The sequence below is a fragment of the Sorex araneus genome, chromosome 2, assembly GCF_027595985.1.
Source record: "Sorex araneus isolate mSorAra2 chromosome 2, mSorAra2.pri, whole genome shotgun sequence".
In the NCBI taxonomy this organism is placed as follows: domain Eukaryota; kingdom Metazoa; phylum Chordata; class Mammalia; order Eulipotyphla; family Soricidae; genus Sorex; species Sorex araneus.
Window position 1 is genome coordinate 248309289 of NC_073303.1, and position 25446 is coordinate 248334734.

The 25446-nt window shown below is 57.3% G+C and overlaps 2 protein-coding genes and 1 pseudogene across 2 annotated transcripts in view; 2 read left to right on the plus strand and 1 right to left on the minus strand.

Moving 5' to 3' along the window:
- Window positions 1-12829, minus strand: part of LOC129401847 (protein Wiz-like) — a 29430-nt pseudogene extending 16601 nt beyond the window's left edge.
- Window positions 4040-8460, plus strand: LOC129402098 (transmembrane emp24 domain-containing protein 9-like). Its single transcript, XM_055126989.1, has 5 exons — window positions 4040-4358; window positions 4738-4838; window positions 5300-5425; window positions 7431-7577; window positions 7752-8460. The coding sequence occupies exons 1-5, from the start codon at window positions 4055-4057 to the stop codon at window positions 7899-7901; spliced, it is 828 nt and encodes a 275-aa protein (XP_054982964.1). The 5' UTR covers window positions 4040-4054; the 3' UTR covers window positions 7902-8460.
- Window positions 12718-25446, plus strand: part of FAM193B (family with sequence similarity 193 member B) — a 30379-nt gene continuing 17650 nt past the window's right edge. Inside the window, exon 1 of the mRNA XM_055126990.1 lies at window positions 12718-13061. Within this exon, the coding sequence (XP_054982965.1) occupies window positions 12828-13061 (234 nt within the window). The 5' untranslated portion in view covers window positions 12718-12827. The remainder of the gene's footprint in view (window positions 13062-25446) is intronic.

The following is a 25446-nucleotide window of genomic DNA, read 5'->3' on the forward strand; positions in this document are numbered from 1 at the left end:
AAGCTCCCCGTGGCGTATTCATATCCCAAACACAGTAGTAACAGATATGTACATACCTCTCGGAGAGCCCAACAAGCTACCGAGAGTATCCCACCCACACGGCAGAGCCTGGCAAGCTCCCCGTGGTGTATTCGATATCCAAAAACAGTAATATCGATAGGTCTCATTCCCCTGACCCTGAAAGAGCCTCCAACCGTTGGGAAAGATGAGTAAGGAGAGACTGCTAAAATCTCAGGGCTGAGTGTAATAGAGACGCTACTGGTGCCCGCTCGAGTAAATAGAGGAACAACAGGATGACAGTGATCCAGTGATCCAGTGATCCTGGAGCTCTACTGGGAGCTGCATGGTCTCATCTCTGCCCTCGCCCAGAGGCGCTGGGGGAGCCAGAGCGATATAAAATATGGCCTCCAGGTGGCGCTTGAGCACCATCAGAGAGTGCTCACAGACCAAGTGGAACCCATGTGAGTACTGAGTGCCGCCCCACAAAAAAAGGAAAAAGATCCAGTGACTCTTGGGGACTGGCCCTAAAACTGAAACCACAGCAAGAGGGTCTCCTAAGGACCATCACCCCACCCACAGGTCCATTTCTCCTGGTCAAGAGGTCCAGGTGCATGGTTTGAGGGGACCCCAAGATGACTCAGGATTCTAAAGTTAGGCTTTCCATAGTATGCCCTGGGAGGTCTGAATTTCATCCCTTTCCTTTCATTTGGGGGTTTGGTTTTGTATCTGGGGTGGGGGGTCACAGCAGGGACCAGGCAGTGCTGAAGAGCAACAAAGCATGGGAGGTGCTTGCCTTTCACACAGCTGACCGGGATGGAATCCCCAGCATCCTATACAGTCCCCCGAGCTCTGCCAGGGTTGATTTCTGAGCACAGAGCCAGGAGTAATACCTGAACATTGCCGTGTGCTCCCTAAGCCAAAACTAAAGTACTCATTATTAAGGAACTGGAATATTTTCTTGGGGGGATTCGGGGACACACCAAGTGGTACAAAGGGTATATTTCTGGCCCTGACTTCAGGGATCACTCCTAGTGGCGCTTGGGGACCATATGGAATGCCAGGTATTGAACTTGGGTCAACTGCGTGCAAGGCATATGTCCTACCCATGGTACTATCGCTCAGCCCCAGTTTTTGGTTTTTGTTTTGTTTTGTTTTGTTTTTGTTTGTTTTGTGTCTATACCCAGTGGTGCTCAGGGCTTACTTTTTTTTTTTCTTCTTTTTGGGTCACATCCAGCTATGCTCAGGGGTTACTCCTAGCTGTGCTCGGAGTATGATATGGGATGCCAGGGATCAAACCCAGGTCGATCACGTGCAAGGCAAATGCCCTACCTGCCGTACTACCGCCCCGGCCCATCAGGGCTTACTCTTGAATTTATCCTCAGGAGTCACTCCTGGTGGTGCTTACGTTAGCCATGTTCAAGGTAAATGCCTTACCTGCTGTATGATTGCTCTAGCCTAGATTGAAATTTTCTTGTACAACAACAGAAGTCTAAAAGTCAAACCAACCCCAGCAAATTAGTCCTTTACAAAGTGCAGTGTGGTGGTTCCGCCTATCCCAGTTCAGCACCACAGACAGCGCCAGTCTTGGCCTCTCTCCAGACTTGGCTGAAGGACCAGGCTTCAAATTCAATAGATGTTGGGGCCAGAGCAATAGTACCACCAGCACGGGGTTCGCCTTGCATGTGGCTGGCCCAGGCTTCATTCCTGGCACCCCATATCATCCCCCGAGACGATCAGGAGTCAGGAGTGATCCCTGAGCTCAGAGCCAGGAGGCCCTGAGCATGACCAATGTTGAAAAAAAAAAAAGTGGGGGCCAGAGTGCACGTGGCAAACTCAGGTCTGATCCTCAGCATCCCACATGGTCCCTGGGCATCCCCTGAGTTCCTGAGTGATTCCTGAGTATAAAGTCAGGAGTAACCCTTGAGTATCGCTAGGTGTGGAAGAAAAAACAACTACAAAGGCAACATGCTTTTAACTAACCTTTCCTAAGAGGTTCTGTTAATTTTTTTTGGGGGGGAGAGGAGGCTTATTTTTGCAAACCGAGAACCCTAACCACTGTCCTGCCATTCAGATACCTCAATGAAGAAAAAAATTTTTTTAATTCCCCTAAGAGTATCAGTGGGTCCCATCACCAAAGTGAATGGGCAGTTCTTGGTAGTTAAAACATTCTCAATCCTTTTTTATTTTTGGTGGGGAGGGGGGCATTGCTCAACTGTTATTCCTGGATCTGCACTCACGAATTACTCCTGGCAATGTTTGGGGATCATATAAGATGCCAGGGATCGAACTCAGGTGGGCCTCATGCAAGACAAGTGACCAGCAAGGCCATATGCAAGGCTTTACTCCTGGCAGGTCTCAGGGACCTTATGGGATGCTGGAAATCAAACCTGGGCCAGACACCCGCAAGGCAAACACTCTCCCCACTCTACTGTTTCTCTGGCCCCCTAAGGTCTTTTTTTTAATGTCTCTTTATTTTTGTTTAGTTTTGGTTTAGGGGGTTTATACCCAGCAATTCTCAGGACTTACTCCTGGCTCTGTACTCAGAAATTACTCCTGGTGGTGCTCGGGGGACCCTATGGGATGCTGAGGTTCAAACCCAGGTTGGCTGCATGCAAGGCAAACGCCCTACAGCTGTACTATCACTCTGGCCCAGCACCGTGAGCTTCGGGATTCTTTGGCAGGAGAGGGAATTAAGTGGTGCTGATGCCAGTTTGTTGCTTGGGGATCTTTCCGGGGTTTATTCCCAGAGGCATTGAGAGAGCAGGTAGTGTCAGAGATCAAAATTAGTGTTCCGGTACACAGAGCACACACTCCAACTTCACCCTGTCTCTTCTTTGAACTTGGGGGTTTTCCCCCGCCCTGCTTTTGGATTTTGGTTTATTTGGGGGGGGAACAGTACTCAGGGATAGAATCCGGGTTGGCCACAAGCAAGGCAGGTGCCCTACCCTCTGTACTATCTTACCAGGTCCTTTATCCTGTGTTTTTTTCCCCTTAGTTTTGCTCTAAGGTCACATCCTGGTGCCCAGGGGCTATACCAGCACAGTGCTGGGGAATAACCGATTTCTACTGCTCTAGACCCTGTTAGGACATTTCTCCCTTCCCTTCCAGAACATCCATGCCATTCCTTTGAGCCCAAAGATTCCTTTACAGTGTTTCCGCCCTCTTGATGTTTGGGCCCAGATTATAACAGTCCTTCCAGGGGCGGGAGCGATAGCGCAGCAGGTACAGCACTTGCCATGCTCGCAGCTGACCCGGGTTCCATCCCTCACATCCCATATGGCGTCCCACCCCAGCCCAACCAGGAGTAATTCCTGAGCGCAGAGCCAGAAGAAGTAACACCTGAGCACCTCTGGGTATGGCCCCAAATAATAATAATAATAATAATAATAATAATAATAATAATAATAATAATAATAACAACAACAACAATGGGCTGGAGCAATAGCACAGCGGTTGGGCGTTCGCCTTTCATGTGACCGACCCGAGTTCGATTCCTCCGCCCCTCTCGGAGAGCCCGGCAAGCTATGGAGAGTATCGAGCCCGCATGGCAGAGCCTGGCAAGCTACCCGTGCGTATTGGATATGCCAAAAACAGTAACAATAAGTCTCTCAATGAGAGATGTTACTGGTGCCTGCTCGAACAGATCAATGAGCAACGGGATGACAGTGACAGTGATGATGATGATAATAATAATAATAATAATAAAGAAAAGAATAAAAGGGGTACAGCAGGTAAGGCGCTTGCCTTGCATGTAGCTAACACGGATTCAATGTCCAGCATCCCATATGATCTCTGGAGCACTGCCAGAAGTGATTCCTCAGTGCAGAGCCAGGTAACCACTGAGCATCGTAGAGTGTAGCCCCAAAACCAAATAATAATAATAATGATAATAATAATAATAATAAAATAGTCCTCCCACCCTCTTGGGGGTGGGGTTCTCCGTACTGCAAGCTGCAGCTGGTAAGCCCCTCCCCTCTCTGAGGCTGTGACACGCGCGCGAACAGTAAGAAAGAGCCAGAAGGCTGGAATCCCCAGGATGGATCCCAGAGCGGGAATGTGCGAGTCCGAGCGGCTGCGGGAACGCCCCGGGGCGGCGCGCGCGGGGACTCCTGGGACTTGTAGTCCGCGCGTAGGTCTCGGTCCCCGCCTGCAGCGGGAACCCGGGAAGGTGGCGGGGGCCGGCGGAGCGCGGGGCGCGGGGCGCGGGGCCGGCCCTGAGCGGGCCCGACGAGCCGTGCCTTTGCTGCTGTTGCAGCTGCTGGCGCTGACGTGCCGGGGCGCTGCGGTCTACCTCGAGGTCGGCGAGCTGGAGGAGAAATGCTTCATCCAGGAGATTCCCGAGGGCACCGTGGTCATAGGTGCGCGCGCGCGGGGCTCCTCGGGCTGTTTGCTTTTTGCACGCTCCGAGCCCCGATCGGAACTGGGGGTGGGGGTGGGTGGGGGTGGAGGGGGAGCCGTGGGATCAGCTCGAGCCCACCCGCAGCTCCCTGATGATGGAGTGGGGGTGGGGGCGGGGGAGACTCGGTGGGCAATGAAGGGACAGAGCCCTCTCCCCATCCCACCCCGCGATGGATGGATGGGTGGCAGGTGTGACGCAGAGGCGGAAATGCGGAGTTGGAGAGAAACGGGGAGCGCTATGTTTAGCGTCCACCGACGCCCCAGTCCCTGGGGAGTGGACCCCTCGGTCCCGGGGTTTGCTCTCTCTGAGGACGCTTGCTCTCTCTGCGTCTCCGTTAGGAAACTACAAAACCGAGCTCTACGACCCGGTGGTGAGGAAATTCCAGCCCTCGCCACAGTGGATTAATTTGTTCGCGTTCGTGAAGGACCCGGAGAACAGGGTGAGGCAGGCTTTGACACCTGGCATCCCTCCCACCGCCAGTGCCGCAACACCAGTGCCTAAGCCGTCCCCCACCCCCACCCCTGCGCCCCGGCATCCTGCCTCCTAGGCAGGCCCAGGGGAAATGTATTTGCGAGTGTGTTTGCTGTTTGCAAACCACACAGGTGCGTTGGCAAGGCTGGATTCTGAGCTGTCTTTCGCTTTACTCCTTTGGCCTTATGGGGGAGGGGGAGGGTTGGGGGGGTGTCTTTTTTTTTTGGGGGGGGGGCAATACCCGTGATGCTCAGGGCTGACCCCTGGCTCTGCGCTCAGGAATCACACCTGGTTGGTTGGGCTTGGGGAACCCTAATGGGATGCTAGAAATTGGACTCATGTCTGCTGCACGTAAATGTTCTCCCTGCTGTACTATCGCTCTGGAGTTCTGGCCAGCTTCCCCTCTGCTTATTTGATTGCTGTTTCTAGAACCTTCTGTCCCGGCAGTATGGCCCTCAGGGTCGCTTCTTGTTCACCTCCAAGTCCCCAGGAGAGCACCAGATCTGCCTTCACCTCAGGTCCATCCGGTTCCCTCCGGTCTTTGATGGCAAGCTGGTGAGTGGGTGTGGGTGTGAGTGTGAAAGTGTGTATGAGTGTGTGAATGTCTGTGTGAGTGTGAATGTGTGAGAATATGTGTATGAGTGTGTGTGAGTGAGTCTTGTGAGTGTGTGTTGCAAGAGTGTGTTATGAGTTTGTGAGTCTGTGTGAGTGTGTGAGGGTCTGTCTGAGTGCTGTGTGTGTTGTGTGTATGGTGTGTCAGTCTGTGTGTGAGAGTGTGTGTGTGTGAATGGAGTCTGTGTGAGAGTGTGTGTATGTGTGAGAATATTGTGTGGGAATGTGTGCGTGTCTGTGTGAATGTGTGATGTGAGTGTGTGTGTGAGTGTGTGTGTGGGGGGAATCAAGGGCTGCGTTTCCTGGGTATAAAGGCTGTGGGCAGGAGAGGGTCTATTGAGGAAGGCTGGAACTTACATTGAAGTGAGCTTAGAGAACCATTTCTTTTTTATGATTTTTTTTTTTTTGCTTTTTGAGTCACACCCGGCATTGCACAGGGGTCACTCCTGGCTCTGCACTCAGGAATTACCCCTGGCAGTGCTCAGGGGACCATATGGGATGCTGGGAATTGAACCCGGGTCAGCTGTGTGCAAGGCAAATGCCCTACCTGCTGTACTATCGCTCCAGCCCCTTTTTTATGATTTTTTTGTTGTTGTTGTATATTTGGTTTTGTATTTGGGGGCCATACACTGTGATGCTCAGGGGTTACTCCTGGCTCTGGCTTCAGGTATCACTCCTGGTGGTTGGTGCTCAGAGAATCCTATTGGGTGCGGGGGATTGAACCTCGTCAGGTGGGCATGTGCAAGGCAACCGCCCTGCCCACTGTCCTATCGCTCCGGCCCATCAGAGAATATTTTCTGAAGAAGGAGAAGAAGATTCCTTGGAAAGAATTTCCTGCCATCCCCCAGATCAAAACCAGCCATATAGGGGAGAGATAATATACGGGATAAGTTGCTTAACCTGGTTTCAACCCCTGGTACCCCATAGAATCCCCCAAGCACCACCAGGAATAATTCCTGAATGTACAGCCAGAGTAAGACCTGAGCCCCACCAGGTGTGTCCTTCCCCACACACAGACACACAGACACCATATGTGTGTGTATACATATGTATCGTGTAAAGTCAAATTCATAGTCACTCAACACCAAGTACTTGGGCTAACTCAGAACTTCAGAACTTAGCCTCCAAACAGTCTCAGAGCTTTCTTTTTCTTTCTTGGGGGGGTGTGGGGAACGACACCCAGCTGTGCTTGGGGCTTACTCCTGCCTCTCCACTCAGGGATCATTCTGGGCAGGGCTCAGGACCTTATGGGGTGCCAGCGATTAAACCTGGATGTGTGCCAAGCAAGGGCCCTGTCCTCAGTACCCTCTGTCCAGCCCCAAAGCCATTCTTTCTCGGACGTGTTGTCACCCCTTCCATCACTTCCTTTTTGGCAGGGGAAGAGGCCAGCCACATGCAGAAATGCTCAGGGGTCCCTCCCAGCAGTGCTTGAAGACCCTGAGGTACCAGAAATGGAACTCAGGGGGCTAGCGAGATAGTTCAGCAGGGAGGGCGCTTGCCTTGTATGCGACCGACCCGGGTTCGATCCCGGCATCCCATAGAGTCCCCCAGTGCACCACCAGGAGCATTTTCCGAGTGCAGAGCCAGGATTAAGCTTTGAGCATCTCAGGGTGTGCACCCCCCTCATAAAAATAAAAAAAAAAGTAGTGGAATTTAGAGTCCCATAAGCAGAATTTGTGTTCCAGCCTTTCAAACCAGTTTCCGAGTCCCCTTCCATCTTCCTCCCTCCCTAGAAAAGAACTTGGCAGGGCTGGGGATCGAACCTAGGGCCCCCCAAGCGTGAGACAAGGGCTTTTACCACTGAGCTGTTTCCATCATTCCAGTGGAGTGACTGGACCCCGCCCCCCCCCCCCCCCCGCCCCACGCGCCTCCGGAAGCAGCTCTGATGCGGCCCGGGGCCCAGACTGGGGGCGTTAGAGCTCCCTGACTTCCGCCCTTGGCTCTCCAGACCATCCACCTGGACATGCAGTTGGGGGAGCGCATCAGCGATGACGCGGCGTTCCAGGATAAGGACACGCTGAGCCAGTTGCATCTGCGCCTGCGGCAGCTGGTGGAGCAGATGGAGCAGATCCGCAAGGAGCAGGAGTACCAGAGGGTGAGCGCCCACTCGGCCTGCGGGGGGCGCGCCAAGCCCCCCCCAAGGGCTCTTCCACCCGTTCCCCAGCCCCCCCCACCCCCCCCCCACCCCTCTTCGGGCAAGCAGGTCCGTTCAGGTCCTGCTGCTCACCGCCTCCCCTGTCCTTCCTCTTCCCCCCCCCCACCCCCGCAGTGGCGAGAGGAGCGCTTCCGGCAGACCAGCGAGAGTACCAACCAGCGAGTGCTGGGGTGGTCCGTGCTGCAGACCCTCATCCTCGTGGCCATCGGCGTCTGGCAGATGCAGCATCTCAAGGGGTTTTTTAAAGCCAAGAAGCTGGTCTAGGAGGCCGGAGCCGTAGGACAACGGGGAGCGCGCTTGCCTTGCACGCAGCCGACCCGGGTTTGATTCCCGACATCCCATAGGATCCCCTGAGCGAGCAAAGCCAGGTCCTGCGTGCAGAACCTGGAGTACTGAGCTTTGTCGGCTGTGACCCCACCTCTCCCCTCCCCCCACAACACGCACCAAAAAAAAAAAAAGAAGCTGGTATAGACAGATGAAGGATGAAGCCCAGAAACTAGAAACCTTGCCTCCCCCCCCCCCCCCGCCCCCCGCCAGTCCCACCCTTTCTGCTGAGGAGTAAAGAGAGGAAACGGCCTGGCCTGGGTTCATCTCGAGGCTTCCCCACCCCATAGGGACTCAGAGGGCTTCTTGGAGCTGGTTTTTCAACCCACCCAGGGAAACGATGCATTTCCAGCTGGTGACATTTGGGTAGGGGCGGTCTGTGAAGAGTAGCAGGTTAGAGAGAGGCGGGGAGGGGTCCCCTCAATGCCCTAGTGAAATGGAATGGAAGAATCACCCCAAGGTGGGGGACATAAGCTTGAATATTGATCATAACCGAAAACTTCCTGTCTTAACTCCATTCATTGCGCGTCCGAAGCCACTGTTCATTCTTCTTTCTTTTTTTTTTTTTTTTGAGTTACACCCAGCAATGCGCAGGGGTTACTCCTGGCTCAGGCACTCAGGAATTACTCCTGGCGGTGCTCAGGGGACCCTATGAGATGCTGGAAATCGAACCCGGGTCGGCCACCTGCAAGGCAAACGCCCTACCCTCTGTGCTATCGCTCCAGCCCCTTTCATTCCTCTTGCGTGTGTTAAGCTGGGGGATGGATGCGATAGCACAGTGGGGAGGGCACTTGCTTTGCATGCCATACGACCGTGGTTTGATCCCCAGCACCCCATTTGATCCCCTGAGCCCCATCTGGGGTGATCCCTAAGTACAGCCAGGTGTGGCCTAAAAACAAAAACAAACAAAAGGGGGGGCTGGAGCCATAGCGCAGCGGATAGGGCGTTTGCCTTGCACTCGGCCGACCAGGGTTTGATTCCTAGCATCCCATAGGGTCCCCCAGTACCGCCAGAAGTAATTCCTGAGTGTAGAGCCAGGAGTAAGCCCTGTGCATCGCTGGGTGTAACCCGAAAAGCAAAAAAAAAAAAAAAAAGAATCACACAAATAACCACCACCAAAAAAAAAAAAAAAAAGGAAGATGGGCAAGAGAGCTAAGTAAGGTGCTGGCCTCATGCACATGCACATGGCTGACCCAATTTTCACGGTCCCCCAAGTGAGCCAGGAGTGATCCCTGACAGAGCTGAAGGGATAATGCAGTAAGTAGGGCCCTTGGCTGGCCCGGCTTCCATCACTGGAAATCCAGAGGGCCTCCTTTTCTCTTTTTTTCTTTTTGGTTTTTGGGTCACACTGCTGCAAGCTACCAAGAGTATCCCGCCCGCACGGCAGAGCCTGGCAAGCTCCCCGTGGCATATTCCATATTCGATATGCCAAAAACAGTAACAACTAGTCTCACAATGGAGACGTTACTGGTGCCCGCTCAAGCAAATCAATGAACAGTGGGAGGACAGTGCTACAGACAGTGCTACCCAGCAGTGCTCAGGGGTGGTTATTGATGGCTTTGCACTCAGGGATTACTCTTGGCGGTGCTTGGGGGACCATATGGGATACCAGGGATGGAACCCGAGTGTTAGCCACATGCAAGGTAAATACCCTACCCACTGTACTATTGCTCTGGTCCGCCATACGGTCTCCTGAGCACCACCAGGAGTGATCCCTGAGCACAGTCCCCGGAGTAAGTCCTGAGCCACCACAAAAACAAAAACTGGAAACAGAAGAAGGGAGGCTGGAGCGATATCACAGCGGGGAAGGTGCTTGACTTGAATACGGCTAATCTGGGTTCAATCCCCGGCACCCCATAGGGTCCCTGAGCTCTGCCAGGAGTGACCCCTGAGCACAGAGCCAGGAGTCAGCCCTGAGCACTACCAGATGTGACCCCAAGACCAACGCAAAAAAGGGGGGAGCAGAAGAGCCCCGAAGAGGGCAGAAAGGGTTCCGTCCCTGGCACCACATGCTTTCCGGAGTACCCAGGGGAGCAACCCTTGAGCTGGGTGCCTTAGCAATTCGGGGTGTGTCCCCCAAAAGGAACCGAACAAAGGTGAGGGTGGCTGGCTGTGGGTAGACTCAGGAGGCACACAGCTGGAAAAAGAATCTCTGAATTTGGACTCAGAGAAAGAGAGAATAGAGGTTGGGTGCTTGCCTTGCACACAGCAGATACCTGTTCAATCCCCGGCACCAGGTGTGGTCCCCTGAGCCCTGCCAAGAGTGACCTGTGAGCACAGAGCTAGGAGTATGCTCTGAGCACTGCGGAGCTGAGCAATCAGCAAACACACACTTTTCAAGACCTGGGCTTTAAACTGTCTGGCCTGCTTGATTGCGATTTCTTGGGAATGGCTAAATAGCACAATAACAAACAAAAGCAGGAGGAAAGTAGGCTGGAGTGACAGTGCACGGGGTGGGGAGATTGTCTTGGCATGTGGCTAACCTGGGTGCCATCTCCGGGACCACATAGTGATTCCTGAGTGCAGAGCCACAAGTTAGCCCAGAGCATTGCTGGATGTGGCCCCCAAGCCCCCAAAAATTAAAAACAGGCCAGAGTGATAGTACAGCAGGTAAGGTCTTGCACACGGCTGACCCAGGTTTGATCCCCAGTACGCCATAGGATTGGTCCAAGGGAGGACCAGACCCCCAAGAGTGATCCCTGAGAGCAGAGCCAGGGGTCAGCCCTGAGCACTTTCAGTGGTGCCTAAAACACACACACACACACACACACACACACACACACACACACACAAATCCCTAGTAGCACATAGAGTCCCCCCTACCCCAGCAACACCAAGAGTGATTCCTGAGAAAGCCCTAAGGAGGTTTGGTGTGGCTGTGGCCCCAAATGCCCCCCACACACATACACACACACACATCACAAAATTTTCTTTATTGATGGAAACAATAACTAGAGCACAGACTTTAAGCATGCAAGTCCTGGTTTCCACCTTGAGCACCAAGTAGGGAGTAACTTCTGAGCACTGAAGACTGGAGGGAGAGTACATAGGCCTTAAGGTACCTGCCTTGCATGCCTCAGGCCCAAGAGTGATTGCCAGGGGACCAGAGAGATAGTACTGTGCACACAGCTGAAGTGAATTTGATCCCCAGCACCTCCTAGTGGGTCCCTCAATCCATCAGGAGTGATCCCTGAACACAGGGCCAGGAGGAAGCCCTGAGCACCACCAAGTGTGGCCCCAAAACAAAACAAGAAGAAATGTTCCTGTACTTCTTTTTGGGTGGAGGGCCACGCCCAGCGATGCTCAGGGGCGACTCCTGGCTCTGCACACAGGAATTACTCCGGGCGGTGCTTGGGGGATGCTGGGGATCAAACCCCCGGTGGGCTGTATGGAAGGCAAACACCGTACCTGCTGTACAATCACTGCAGTTCCAAAGGCATGGTGGGGAGTTGGTGTTTAATAGGGAAAGACTGGGGACATGCATGTGGCGTAATAATATGAAGCTACTTGCGGAGCTACTTACAAGTAGTAAGGATAGGGGTGGGAGCAATAGGATAGCAGGGAGAGTGATCGCCTGGCATGGAGTCGCCCTGTTACTGCCCTTCATCTTGGTCCAAAGGCAGAGACCACAAGTGTTACTCATTTTTTGTAGTTTTGGTAATTAAGAGCTCTGAGTTCACTCTTTTCTTTCTTCCTTTCTTTTTAAATTTTTTTTTAGGCTCTTTATTTTCATTACAGTCCTTAGTGCCTTTTGCTCCTGGCAGTACTATGCTCTCTGGGTAAGACCCTGAAAAGCAAAGTCTCCGTCCCACCAGGAGAGACAGCACAGCAGGTAGGGCACTTGCCTTTCACTCTGCTCCGGGGACCCAGATTCGATCTCAGGCATCCTATAGGGTCTGCCAAAAGTGACCCCTAAGGACAGGGCCAGGACTATACTCTGAGCACCCCTACCCCAACACACACACACATCAAAAACACTGACCTAGACAACAGATCCAGGCGACTGGGGGAAGACTGGAGATGCCAGCTTCGAGTCCACAGTCCCCAGCACCCACGTGTCGCCAGATTAACTTGTATATTGCAAATAGAGACCAAGATTGTGTCTTTCAGCTTGACCCACCAGCACGATAATCTAGCTGGATAATGTTGGACCACCGTGGCACCTTTGGTTTATTATTATTATTATTATTATTATTATTATTATTATTATTATTATTACTTGGTGATGCTCAGCCACACCTGGCTCTGCACTCAGCACGGTGCTCAGTGGAACCAGGCGGTGCTCAGTGGAACCACACGGGATGCCGGTGATCAGAGCCAAACCCGGGTCTGCAGGCAAGCGCCCGACCAGCTGCAGGATCTCTCGGGCTCCCGCGACCCCTTTTTCGCAAGCCTCGATTTTACCTGCTGCGAAAGAGGAAGCCTCGTGCCGGTGGGACAGCGAGAAGTCAGGCGGGTAGATAAGGCTGGGGAAAGGACAGTAGCGCGACGGAAATTGAAACTATTCCTATTCACTGATAGCCAGCCAGGAGGCAGCGCCGAGCTCCCCTCCGCCGCCGCGAGCAGGGGGGCCTTTCCCCAACCGCGGCTTTGCTCCCACGGAACTCCGGGCAGTGCCCGTCCTCAAGATGGCGCCCGCGGCCACAGCCGCCGAGTGCGACGGCGCGGACCGCGCGTGCCCCCTGACCTGCTGGCAGCGACGGAGGGGGGAGCCGGGCGCCGCCATATTGGCTGTTGTCCTGCGAGGGGAGCGGCGGCGGCGGCGGTGGCGGCGGCGGCGGCGGCGGCGGTGACGGCGGCGGCGCGGGGCAGCGAGCGAGCGGCGCGAGCAGCAGCAGCAGCAGCAGCAGCAGCAGCAGCAGCAGCATGACTCGGAGGCGGAGCAGGCCGGGCGGCGGCGCGGGCCGGCGCGAGCGGGCGCGGGCCGCGGGCCCCCACAAGCCCCAAGCGCCCGAGCCGCCGCCGCCACCACCGCCGCCGCCGCCGCCGCCGCCGCCGAGCCTGGAAGCGGGAGCCGGTGCGGGGCCCCCCGAGGCGGAGCCCGAGCTCGACGGTCCTCGGGAGGAGGATGAGCCCAAGCTGGCGCTCGGCCCTGCGCAGGTAGGCGCGCGAGCCCGGGTGGAGCGGGGCTGGGGGGTGTGTGTGTGTGTCTGCGTGTGTGTGGTGGCGGGGGGTGCTAGACCGTGCTGCCCCGCCTGGCAGCTGGACCGTGCCCTGCACGCCCCCCTTGGGCTCCGGGACCCCGGCCGAGGCGGGAGCGGGCACTGGGATCTGCCCCCTCCCTCCACTCGCCCCCCAAAAAACCCGGCCTGCCCCGTGGCCCCGAGCTCAGGCTGCAGCTCGCTCCCCGCCGCCTCCGGCTGGATGGGACACGCACGCAGGCTTGGCTCTCTGCCCCGCACCTCCTCCTGGGGCTCACCTGCTTCCCTCTCCCACCCACCCACCCACCTCCCGGCCCCCTCTCCAGGCGCCGGGGCTCCGCAGCCCGCAGCCTCTGGCTTCTCTCCCCCCAGCCCCCAGGGGAGCGGCTCCACCCAGTTCCCCTTAGTTCTCTGCAGAGCCGCTGCCCCCTCATGCATCTGGGTCCCCAGCCTGCGTCTCTTGGCGGGGGGCCGGGGGGAGGACCTCCCCCTCCTCCTTCCTCCTCCTGCTGCCGCTGCCCAGCCGGTCTGTGTGCCCTGCATTCCTGGGTGACCACCCCGCCCAGCCTGCCCTTTCTCTCCTCCGCTCCACGCCCGTCCCCGATCATCCCCGCAGGGCCGGCACCCCCACCACCCCCCCACTCGAGATCCCGGGGTTTAGCCGAGCATGAGCAGTTAGGAGGATGCTTGCTGGCCACGTCCAAGCCAGAGAGGCTCCTTTTAAAAATATATATTATTATTTGGAGGGGGTAAGGGGAGCACGAGCGAGGAGGTGCATGCGTGCATCCAGAGCTGGAGGGGAGGGGGGGCCAAGGGCTGGGCTGGAGCGCTCCAAGCTGGCACTGCCCGGAGTTGTGAGTTGGTCGGGCGGCTCGGCGGGGTCAGCTGCGGGCCGGCCGCCCCTTGGAGGCCGAGGCGTGGCAGAAGGCGCGTCGGGGCGCTGCGGGCAACTGCACCAGCTGCGGGGCACGCCGGGAGGCCGGTGCCAGCTGGAAGGCATGGCTTGGAGTCCGCTTCCCACGATGGCCATGGGAGTGGGGTATGTGCCACGCTCGGAAAGCCTGCCCTGCGAGCCCCCCTCCCGCTGTGGGGTCAGGGGGCCCCCTCTTACACCAGCAGCCTCCTTTTCCTTCGGGTCGCCCCTCTGGTAGCACCCTGTTCTGGGCTGAGAACTGGGCTTGTGGATCGTTGGAGCCCAGAAATACATTGGCTCTCTCGGGGCACCAACCCCTCCTTTTTGGCTCAGCATGGTCTGATTTGGAAGCCCCTCTGCCAAGGATCACCCCTTAGTGGGTGAATCTTCACCTTCCCCTGGCTTCTCGACTCTGCTGTCTCCCCCACCCCAGTGGTGGTAACCAAAGGGGGAGGTTGGGGAGGGAAAGAGCCAGCTCCCCACACACACTACACCACCAGGGTCAGGAGCAGTGAGCTTTCAGGTTTTTTGTTTGTTTGTTTTTTCTTTTTCTTTTTTCCCCATTCAGATTACAGGCTCCTGGGGTCTGAGAGAGAGCACAGTGGTGAAGGCCTTTCACACGGCCCAACCCGGGTTCGATCCCCAGCACCCACCACTATAGGCTCCCCCAAGGCCATGCCAGGAGCTATTCCCTGAGCACAGTGCCGGGGGTAAGCCCTGAGCACTTCCCGGGTGTGGCCTCCAAAGCAAAAGCCAAATAGATGACAGAGTCCTGGAGGTGGGGGGCATCACCGTCCCCGCCCCTGTTAGCTAGTAGTTTCCAGAACTGGGTGATGACTGCAGAACTATTGTATTTCCTTTCTGCTGGGGCGGGAGGCTGGTTGTGGGGGGTGGGGGGCGTGTTGCTGGCCTTCTGCAGCCTGGTCGGAACCGGTTCCTTTGTACCTGTACACACACCAGGCACTGTCTGCACCTTGCTTTTTGTTGTTGTTTGGGGGCCACACCTAGCGATGCTCAGGACTGGCTCAGACTCTGCACTCAGGGATCACTCCTGGCCATGCTCAGGGACCCAGTGGGGTTCCAGGGATGGGACCCAGGTCCACCACATGCAAGGCAAGGCAGCCCTCCCCTCTGGGCTGAGGCTCAGACCCTGAACTCTTTGTGGTTTTTTTGTCTGTTTGTTTGAGGGGGCCACTCCGAGTGATGCTCAGAGGTTTACTCCTGGCTCTTGCACTCAGGAATCACTTCAGGGGTCGAGGGCCAGAGGGCCCTATGGGACTCAGGGGATCAAACCCAGGTCAGCCACGAACAAGGCAAGGCCCTCCCCACTCCCCAAACTCCTAAATTGGTTTTAGCTGCCACATGCATGCAGGTGCCAGATGGGCCACTGGTGTCCCCCCCCTCATCGGGCTGGTACTGGGACAAGTGTGAATGGATAGACAAAAGAGCACAAGTACCAGAAACCGATTACCCGCTGAAGAAAGCAAAACTCAGATCCACCAAACATTTGCCCCTAGAATTTCCGGGGCAGGTGTTAGGGAATTAAGACCTAAAGTGTCTGTCACATGGACGGAACAAATGGTCAAATTCTCCGTGACGGCCAGAACCAGCCTTCATGAAACAAGCCTTGTTAAAGCGTTGTGCTCAAAGGGTGAGGATCTCTCAGACCACCCCCCCACACACACACACACCCCGGCCCGGGTTCCCGCAGACCATACAGGGCTCACCAGCCTCGGGTGCAAGGAGCAAGTGAGTAGGAACTCGGGGTGCACTGTTTCCCTCTGCGTTCCTCACAGTTTTAACTGAAAAAGGAAAGACGTAGGTGCTTGCTTGCGTGCAGGCCACCTGGATTCAATTCCAGGGTCCCCATTCCTTCCCCTCCCCCAGCACTGCCAGGTGTGATCTCTCTGAGCTCAGAAGGAGGAATAAACCCTGAACATTGATGGGTGACCACAGACCAAGCAACAAAAGAAAGGCTGGGCCAGTGAGAAAGGGGCTCTGTGGGAAGGAATTCAGGCTTTGCAGACAGAATTCTCCGGGTTCCATACCCAGATTGCACGGCCCGTTGAGCACTGTGCCAGGAGTACTCCCGACACCACTGTGTTGTGGCCAAAAACCAAAAAGCAAAGAGAAGAAAATGACCAGGGTTTCGGCCCTAGAGGCCGGCCAGAGGGGAGAGGGCACCTGCCTTGCACGCCAGCCTCTGGCTTTGAACCCCAGCACCCTCTAGGGTCTCCCCTGATCTCTGGGAATGATCCCTGGACCAGAGCAAGGAGTAAGCCCTGAGCACCGCCGGGTGTGACCCCAGTGTCTGAGCTCGAGTGCCCCCCACCCACCACATTGGTTCAGGGGCCATTCCCTGTGGTGCTCAGGGATCACTCCGGGAGCAAGAGTCCCCCAGCCCCGCCACTAGGGAAGTTTGTCCAAAAGGTAACAAAGGAGTGAATGAACAGTTGGACGCCTCCCCAGAAAGGCGTTAGCCCTCCCGAGGAACTGAGAGTGGGGGGCATGATTGGAGCCCTCGGCGCCCCGGTTCTGGGCACTGAGCTCTGAGGGACTGGGCTCTCCAGGGCCCGGGGCCCCTTAGACTTCCCCTTAGGCTTCCAGGCAGGTGCTGTCCCAGGGATGCTGGCCGAGGGATGCTCGCTGACCGCACATGCGCAAGAGCCTCTCGAGTCTCCCAGCAGCACCTGGCCCCGCCCCTTAGGGGGTCTCTCCTGCCCGCAGGATCATGTGAGCTGCCAGGATCGCCGCCCGTAGGGGGCACTCTCGGAACCCCTGCCCTGGAAGACCCTCAACCCAGAAGGCTTGTTAGGCTGACCCAGGCAGTTGGTGGGGGCTGAGCTCCCCAGCACCGCCTCTGGCCCTCTCTGCCCGCTCTCCATGATCGGTGCCCAGCCACCTTCACAAGGGACCCCAAGGGGCTAGAGTGACAGCGCAGTGGGGAGGGCACTTACCTTGCACGTGGCCGATCTGGGTTCCCTGCCCGGCATCCCGTATGGTCCCCCAACCCCCTCCAGGAGCAATTCCTGAGTGCAGAGCCGGGAGTAACTTTACCCTGAGCGTCGCTGGGTTGTGATCCAAAAACCGAAATAAATAACTAAAATAAAGGGGACCCCAGGGGCTGGAACAATAGCACAGTGGGTAGGACGCTTGGGAGGCGATACCCAGCGGGTGCTCAGGACTTACTCCAGGGATCCCTCCTGGCAGAGCTTGGGGGTGTCCAGGATTGAACCCAAGTCAGCCTCTGTCCTATCGCCCCAGCCCGTAATCTTGCTCTTTTGTGTCATCGCACCTGCTGCTGGGGCAACGCCGGAGCCTTTGATCATTTATTCCTCAAACCCCCAGGAAACTGTGCCCTGGACCACATCCAGAGCCGCGGGAATGAAACAGACCCTTCTCCACACACCCCCACACCCCCCCATACCCACTCCCCAGGACTTGGTGGGCCGGAGAGCTTGACCAGAGCCAGCGTGGGAAGGTTGGAAGGGTCAAACCCTAGGTCTTGGGGTCCCTCTGTGGTTGGACCGGCTTGTTTATTTGAGGAGCATGGAGGGGATGTGGCACCATCCCTGTCACCTTCTCCCCGAACCTTCCTGGTGCTGAGGCTGGGGGAGGGAGACGGGGAAGTTCTCGAAAACATGGGCGCAAGGGTCTTGGCAGGCACCACCCCAAGCACCACCAGGGGTGATCTCTGCTCCCCAAACCAGACGCCCCTCCCCCCCGCCCCAGTCCAACTGTGTGTGTGACCTAGAGGACAAAGAAAGGAAGGGAACAAAGGACAGGAGCAAGGGCTGAGAGACTGGACTGATGGGCCCGGGAAGGCCCCGCATGAGGTGATGGAGAGTGAAATGAAAATGGGTCTCAAGGGGCTGGAGCTATAGTGCAGCAGGTAGGGCGTTTGCCTTACACGTGGCCGACCCGAGTTCGATTCCCAGCATCCCATAGGGTCCCCTGAGCACCGCCAGGAGTGATTCCTGAGTGCAAAGCCAGGAGTAACTCCTGTGTATCGCCAGGTGTGACCCAAAAAAGCAAAAATATATATATATATGTATAAGGGTCTCAGCGCCCAAGAGCTGAGACAGCCCGGGGGGGGGGGGGGGACGCTTGCAGTGCCTTCTGCGGTTCACCCAGATCCCCCGGCCCCGCCAGGAGTGACCCCTGCACAAGGCAAGAGCCATCCCGCTGGACTGTCTCTCCCGCCTCCGTTTTCCCATTCTGGTAGGCAGAGGCTCGCCTTCCCCAGGCCCCCAGAATGCAGGGACGGGCCCAGAGTGGGGCCAGGTGTGCAGGGCTGGGGGGAAGTCGACTCGCACCCCAGGAAGGGCACGGCTGGTGTCAGGCCCCTTCCCTTATTATTTTCACCCAGTGATGCTCAGGGCGGACCCCTGCACTCAGGGATCACTCCTGGCGGGGCTCCGAGGACCCTCTGGGATGTCCGGCATCGAACCCGGGTCAGCCTCATGCAAGATAAGCACCCTTCCTGCTGGTCTATCTCTACCCCCCCATTTTGCTTTTTTTTTTTTTTTGGTTTGTTTTGTGGCTTCTCCCAGCAGTGCTCAGGGCTGACTCCTGGATCTGTGCTCAAGGGTCACTCCTGGCAGGACTTGAGGGACCCTATGCGGAACCTGGGATCAAACCCAGGTTAGCTACATGCAAGACAAGTGCCCTCCCCTGCTACACTGTGTCTGACCCGGGGGCCCCTTCCCCTCCATCCACCTGCCCACCCTCCTGGCCATGCCGGCCAGGAGCTCTCTCTGCAGCCCTGCTGTCTGGGGTCCCCCCCAGCCGCCCCCCGAAGCCCAAAGGAATCAGACCTCTGAAAGGCCTTTGAAAAGCAGGGGCCCGGTCAGGCCCCTCAGACAGAGGTGGCAGGGCCCAGGACAGACTCTGCTGGGGGCTTCTCGGCAATTTGGCTTGGGGGGCACAGCCCTCTCAGCCATTGCCCTGTCCGTTTCTTCCGGCTAAGGAGGAAAGACGCTAATGGGTTCTGAGCTGCTCTGTAACGGTGTGACAGATCCCGGCCAGGAACTTGCCAGAACTTCTCACCTTCCCTCCTCCCGGGGCGGGCGGCGGGGCAGGGGGAGGCGGTTTAGGGCTAGAGCCCCTCGATTGGGATCAGGCCCAGGGACCCGATCGGGTGTTGAACTCACAACTCTGGCTTCCCCTGGGTTCCCTTTCTACCCAGGAGGTTCTTGTGGCTCCCAGGAGGCTGGGCCAGGGGGCGTGTGACGGCAGATCTCATTCTCACCCACACCCAGACACCCTCAGACAAGCCCCTCCTGCAGTGACCACGGCCACTGTGTTGGGGGGCTGGGGGTGCCCTTACATAACAGCACCCCCCGACCACCACCACCACCAGACCTCCCCAAATATTTGATGGCCATGGGGCCGGAGCGATAGCACAGTGGGTAGGGCGTTTGCCTTGCACGCGGCCGACGGCCGACCCGGGTTCGATCCCCGGCATCCCATATGGTCCCCCAAGCACTGCCAGGAATAATTCCTGAGTGCAAAGCCAGGAGTAACCCCTGTGCATCGCTGGGTGTGACCCAAAAAGCAAAAAAAAAAAAAATTTTTTTTTGATGGCCAGCCCGGAACAGTGCCGGTAAGTGGGGTGTTCGGGATTTGGATTCTGGCTTTGGCCTAGGGGAGCCGAGTCGACACCCACCTGTGGTTTCCCAGCAGGGCCCAAGCCCGACACAGGCTCCCAGCCCGCCCCCCCCCCCCACACACACACATCCTGCTTCTGACACAGGCTCTCAGCCCCCCCCCCCACACACACACACACACACATCCCGCTTCTGCCAGGGCCTCTGGGGGTGCATCACCAGTTTGGTCTGGGGCCATGTGTGGACGCACGCTACCAGAAGAAACCCCCACTAACACACGTACGCATGCGCGCGCACACACATACACGTAAGCACACCCCAGGCTGAGCCCAGTCCAGCTGGAGCCTCTTGGGGTGGAGCAGGGGTGCTGACAGGGTTTGAGGGGCCCACAGGTGTAGAGGTGCCATTGCCTGAGCATCTCGGGCTGCAGTGAGGGCCCAGACTGGAGGGGTTGGGGCTCGAGGGGTAAGAGAGACAAGCGCCCGCCTGGGGAGCAGGGCTGTGCCCCGCTCATGGCAGGTGAGAGGCCTTAGTAAGGGGATATCTCAGCGCGGGGGGGGAGGGGGTTGGAGCGATAGCACAGCCGGGAGGGCATTTGCTTTGCACGCGGCCGACCCAGGTTCGATTCCCGGCACCCCATAGGGTTCCTGAGCCCCACCAGGAGTGATCCCTGAGCACAGAGCCAGGAGTCAGGCCTGAGCATCACTGGGTGTGGCTCCAAAACAAGCGAAAAAGGCACAGGGAGAATTGGACTGATCTCCTGGCATCCCACTGGGCAGAGCCACCTGAGGGACCCCGGGAGCTGGGGGTCCGCACTCTGCACCAGGCCGCTGTTTGGGGCCGCTGCAGAAACTCCATGGACTGACGTTTTTGGACCGCGGTGCGTAGGGAAGAGGGACTTCTAGGGGTGTCCCCAACAAACAGACTCACTCTCTGGGGACTTGGGATTCCAGGGGGGATCTGGACTGGTTTGGGCAGGGGTGTGGCACGTGGGCACCCCAGGTTTGAGTCTCAGCCCCGCATGGTCCCCCGAGCACCATCAGGAGTAACCCCGGAGCATCGCCAGGTGTGACCCAAAAAATAGAAAGTTAAATCACACTTGCTTATTGCACGCCCTTGCAGGTGGGGCACCCAGAAACTGTTTGCCAAAGGGGCAGGCCTGGGGCTCCGAGCCTTCCTCAGGCAGTCACTGATCCTTCAGTGAGCCTCTTGTCATTTTGTTGCGTCTGTTGATTGAGTTAAGTGACCCGAGGGGAGAATGTTTTTAAAAGTTTGTCATTCAGGGGCTGGGGCAATAGCACAGCGGGTAGGGCCTTTGCCTTGCACGCGGCCGACCCGGGTTCGATTCCCAGCATCCCATATGGTCCCCTGAACATGGCCAGGGGTGGCTCATGAGTGCAGAGCCAGGAGTGGCCCCTGTGCATTGCCGGGTGTGACCCAAAAAGAAAAAATAAATAAATAAAAGTTTGTCATTCATTTTGAGACGCTGACGCTTGCCGTGCTCACGGACATCAAAGGTGTCGGGGTTGCCGCCAGTTGGTTTGTGAGCCATGCCGGTGGCGGTCAGGGTTGTCCTGGCTCTGCGCTCAGGAGTTAGCGGACCCTGATGGGGGCCTGGAGATGGAGCCCCGGTGGGCTGCCCGCAAGGCGAGCGTCCTCCCTGCTGTGCTCCCGCTGGGCCTCCAGAGATAACCATCTGTGAGTGTCGCCCACTAATGCCACACAGGAAACCTTCCCCTGTGGGCCCGGTGGGGTGTGGGGGGAGGTGAGGTCATCCAGCTTCTGCTGGTGGTCTCCCTGCCCCCTCTGCTTTCCAGCAGAAAGCTGGCGTTGGATCAGGGACCTCAAGTAAAACACCCTTTGCTCCAAGTGAGGGGCTCATTTTGTTCCTTTTTTTTTAATTATTATTTTTTGGGGGGTCACACCCAGCAATGCTCAGGGATTACTCCTGGCTCTGCACTCAGGAATTACTCCTGGTGGTGCGGGGGAGACCATATGGGATGCTGGGGATCGAACCCTGGTCAACCATGTGCAAAGCAAACGCCCTACCCATGGTATTATCGCTTTAAATTTTTTTTAAAATGGTTTCCTGAAATAGCTTGGACTTGGCCAGGCTTTTTGTTGTTTTGTTTTTTTTTTTTTTGGGGGGGCGGTGGGCAGAGATTTAGAGATTTAAATAGGAAGGGCTGCCCATGGCTTCCCCTGGGCTGGGAAGGGTCCCCCAGGACCCTTGCTGGCTTGGAAAGGTAGGGCCACTTGCATGTCCCACCCCCCAGGCTCGCCCGAGGCTCTGGTTCTGCCCTGGGTGCAGCCCAGATAATGTCAGGGACTAGTTGGCCAGATCTCAGAACGGGCTTCCCCCCCCACTGGGCCATTGGCTAGGGCTGGGGCTGGGCTGGAGAGAGAACCCAGAGGAGTGACCCCTGAGCACTGCCACATATAGCCTGAAACCTACACCCCAAAAACGGGCCTGGTTAGAACCGCTGGGTCTCAGCATCAAGACAGGTGCATCTGGCCCACAGGTACGGCGAGGGTGAAAGGGCCTTGTCCTGGGGCAGCGGGGAGGGCACTGGCCTTGCACACAGCCCACCCAGGTTGGATCCCCGGTGTCCCACATGGTCCCTGAGAGCAGAGCCAGGAGTAAGCCTTGAGCACCCCTGGGTGTGGCCCCCAAAACACAATCATGGCGAACAAGAGGGGCCTTTCCTTCCTTTTCCCCTACAGCCCCGTTGTGCTGGGAAGCCCCTGGATGGGGGGCAGGGAGATGTGTGGAGAAGCGGGCCTGCAGTTCAGGAAGCCCCCCGGCAGCCCGCATCGGGAAGGACAGAGTGTTTCCTCGGCGAGAGAAGCCTCTGGAGCATTTCCTTCCTTCCTGTGGGAATTCCACACCAGGTGCAAGAATAACACCTGGAGAACTCGGTGACTTCAGGGCTGGGGGCCCCGGGAGGCCAGCCATTTGGGACCGGACTGGAGGTCGCAATCAGAAGGGATTCAACAACCGACTTGTGTGTGTGTGGGGGGGGGGGTCCTTGCATGAGGCCAACCTGGGTTTGATCCCCAGCACCACATGTGGTGCTGTCGCTGTCGCTCCCCTGGCCTGCTAGGAATGATCCCTGAGTGCAGAGCCAGGAGTAAGCTTTGAACACTGCTAGGCATGACCCAAAATCAAAGCCAAAAAAAGAAAAAGCAGGGGCTGGAGTGTTTGCCTTGCACGCAGCCGACCTAGGTTCAATTCCCAGCATCCCATATGGTCCCCTGAACACCGCCAAGCATAATTTCTGAGTGCAGAGCCAGGAGTAACCCCTGTGCATCGCTGGGTGTGACCCCCCCAAAAAAAAGAAAAAGAAAAAGCAGGAGGGTTTAGCCAGAGGATGATGAAGGTACAGCCATAGAGCAGATGGGTACTGCCGTTAGGGGCTTCGGAATCTCCTGAATGGCGCTAGGAGCCTTTCCCCCAAATGGAAATAAAATAAAATCTGGGGTGGGATTTGAGAGGTGGTCTAGAGGGCAGGTCCCTTGCCTTGCACACGGCCAACCTGGGTTCGATCCGCAGCACCCCATCGGGTCCCCCCAAGCCCCGTGCCAGGGGTGATCCCTGAGTGCAGAGCCAGGAGGAAGCCCTGAGCACCGCCGGGTGTGGCCCCCAAACCAAAATAAAACAGCTGAAAGACTGGAGAAATAAACATCACCGGGTGTGACTCACTAAACCCCCACCCCATCCCACGCTGGAAATGTCCAGAGAGAAAAGTCGGCATGCTGTGAAGGCTTCCAGGGTCAGGGAGCTCTGCGTGTGGCCCTCAGCGCGTGTGGACTCGCGGCCAGAGTGTTAGTACAGTGGAGAGGGCCCTTTGCATGCGTCTGACCCAGATTCGGTCCCCAGCACCCCTTATGGTCCCTCAGTCCCCACCAGGAGTGATCCCTGAGCACCGTGGGGTGTGGTCCAGAAGCAAGCAAACAAAAAGGAGTGAGGACCTTTCTTTTTTGAGGGGAGGGGGGCTGTAAAAGGACTCAGCACCCCAGTCTCAGGCCTACAGGGAAGCTCATCTGCAGTTTGGGTTTGGTTTTGTTTGGGCCACAGCTGCCAGTGCTTTGGGCTCACTCAGGGCTCAGGGGGTGCTGGGGGTTGAACCAGGACTGGCCGCGTGCCAGGCGAGCGCCCTGCCCGCTGGACTGTCGCTCCAGCCCCTTGTGCCCAGTTTGGATGGAGCAAGAGCCGCAGCCAGCCGGGGGGGGGGGGCAGGCTAGCCCCTTGTTTGGCATCACCGAGCTCAGGGCTGGTGCCCAGGGTGCCAACTAAGCCTTGGAGCATCTGAGCTCTGGCAGTGACCCTGCTGTCATCCCTGCGGTTACTTCCCAGCCCTCCATGCTGCTTTCTCCGACGGGAGGGGTGCTGTGTCCTGCGCGCGAAGGCCTCTGAGCTTGCTTATCATGAGGGCTCCGTGAGCTCTGGGGAGAGGCCCCCGACTTCCATGGGGGGCAGCTAGGGAAAACTCACGTCACAGGAGCGTGGTCTCCCCCCACAGGAGAGGCGCAAGGTCAGAGGGTCAGGGCGGGGAGCAGGCCCACCTCTGGGTGGGGGGGGGGGCACAGTGACTCACCGCCCACCACGTTGCCCGGGGGAACACTTGACAAAGCAGACGGAGTGACTTGGCCCGCTGAGGCCAGTGCCTTGCAGTACTGCAGGGCAGCCAGCAGGGCGCAGGCCTGGCTCTTCCCCTGCTGCTCCCGCGCCTGCCTTGCTCTGGAAGGGACAAAGATGAGCTGGGCTGGAGAGGTAGGACAGCCGGGAGGGCATTTGCCTTGCACGAGCGGACCCAGGCTCGATCGATCCCCAGTGTCCCATAAGGCTCCCTGAGCAACACCAAGGGTGACTCCCAGCTCCAGAGCCAGGAGTTACCCGGGAGTAACCCGGGAGCATCGCCGGGTGTGGACCCCCCTCCACCCACAGCCAGACAAAGCTGGAGGAAGCCGCTTGCCTTGCACTTAGCCGACCCGGCTTCAGTCCCTGGCATCCCATGTGGTCCCCCGAGGGATCCCTGAGCGCACCGCCCAGAGTCAGCCTTGTGTATCACCGGGTGTGGCCCCAAAACAAAACAGCGCAGAAAGAGCTGTGATATTGCTGATCGCCAGCTGTTATTGACAGTCCCGGGCTTGCCCTGCATGTGACTGATTCCCTTCCCCCCACCCGGCCCCCCCAAGCCTGCATAGAGTCCCTTGAGCATCACCAGGAGTGAGCTCTGAGCACTGCCAGCTGTGCCCCCTCCCCCCCCACACACAGAAGCACAGAGCAGGGGGCACACAGTAAGTCCAGGATGTGCCAGGTGCCAGCTTCCACGCCTCGCCCAGCTCCCTAACGGGTTTTCAGCAGAGGATCCCCTGGTGGTCAGTGTGCAAGGGAGAAGACGACCAAGGATGTTGGGGGTAATCTGAGGAACCACTGTGGGCATCAGGGAACTGGGGGCTCCTGCCCAGGGCGGGGGGAGGGCATCCCCGCCCCAACAGAAGAAAACTAAATTGTCTCCAATTTAGTCCATGTGGTAGATGTTTATACTAATGTCTTTGGTTTTGAGCTACACCCAGCAGTGCTCAGGGGTAACTCCTGGCTCTGTGCTCAGACATCACTCCCGGTACAGCTTGGAGGACTTCAAGGGATGCCGGGGACTTGAACCAGGATCGGGGGCGTCATAGCTGCATGCGAAGCTGGTGCTTCACCTCTTGTACTGTCTCTCTGACCCCTGAGCTCTTTTTTATTTATTTGTGCCCCAGGGGTGCGGGACGAGGGGTTGGACCCATACCTGACTGTGCTCAGTGGTTACTCCTTG

Excerpts from the sequence above, each read along its gene's own strand:
- LOC129402098 (XM_055126989.1), top strand. The coding sequence starts at position 4,055 with ATGTGCGAGTCCGAGCGGCTGCGGGAACGCCCCGGGGCGGCGCGCGCG. Across the intron at positions 5,426-7,430 it reads CGGTCTTTGATGGCAAGCTG|ACCATCCACCTGGACATGCA; the intron begins GTGAGTGGGTGT and ends TTGGCTCTCCAG. Across the intron at positions 7,578-7,751 it reads AGGAGCAGGAGTACCAGAGG|TGGCGAGAGGAGCGCTTCCG; the intron begins GTGAGCGCCCAC and ends CCACCCCCGCAG.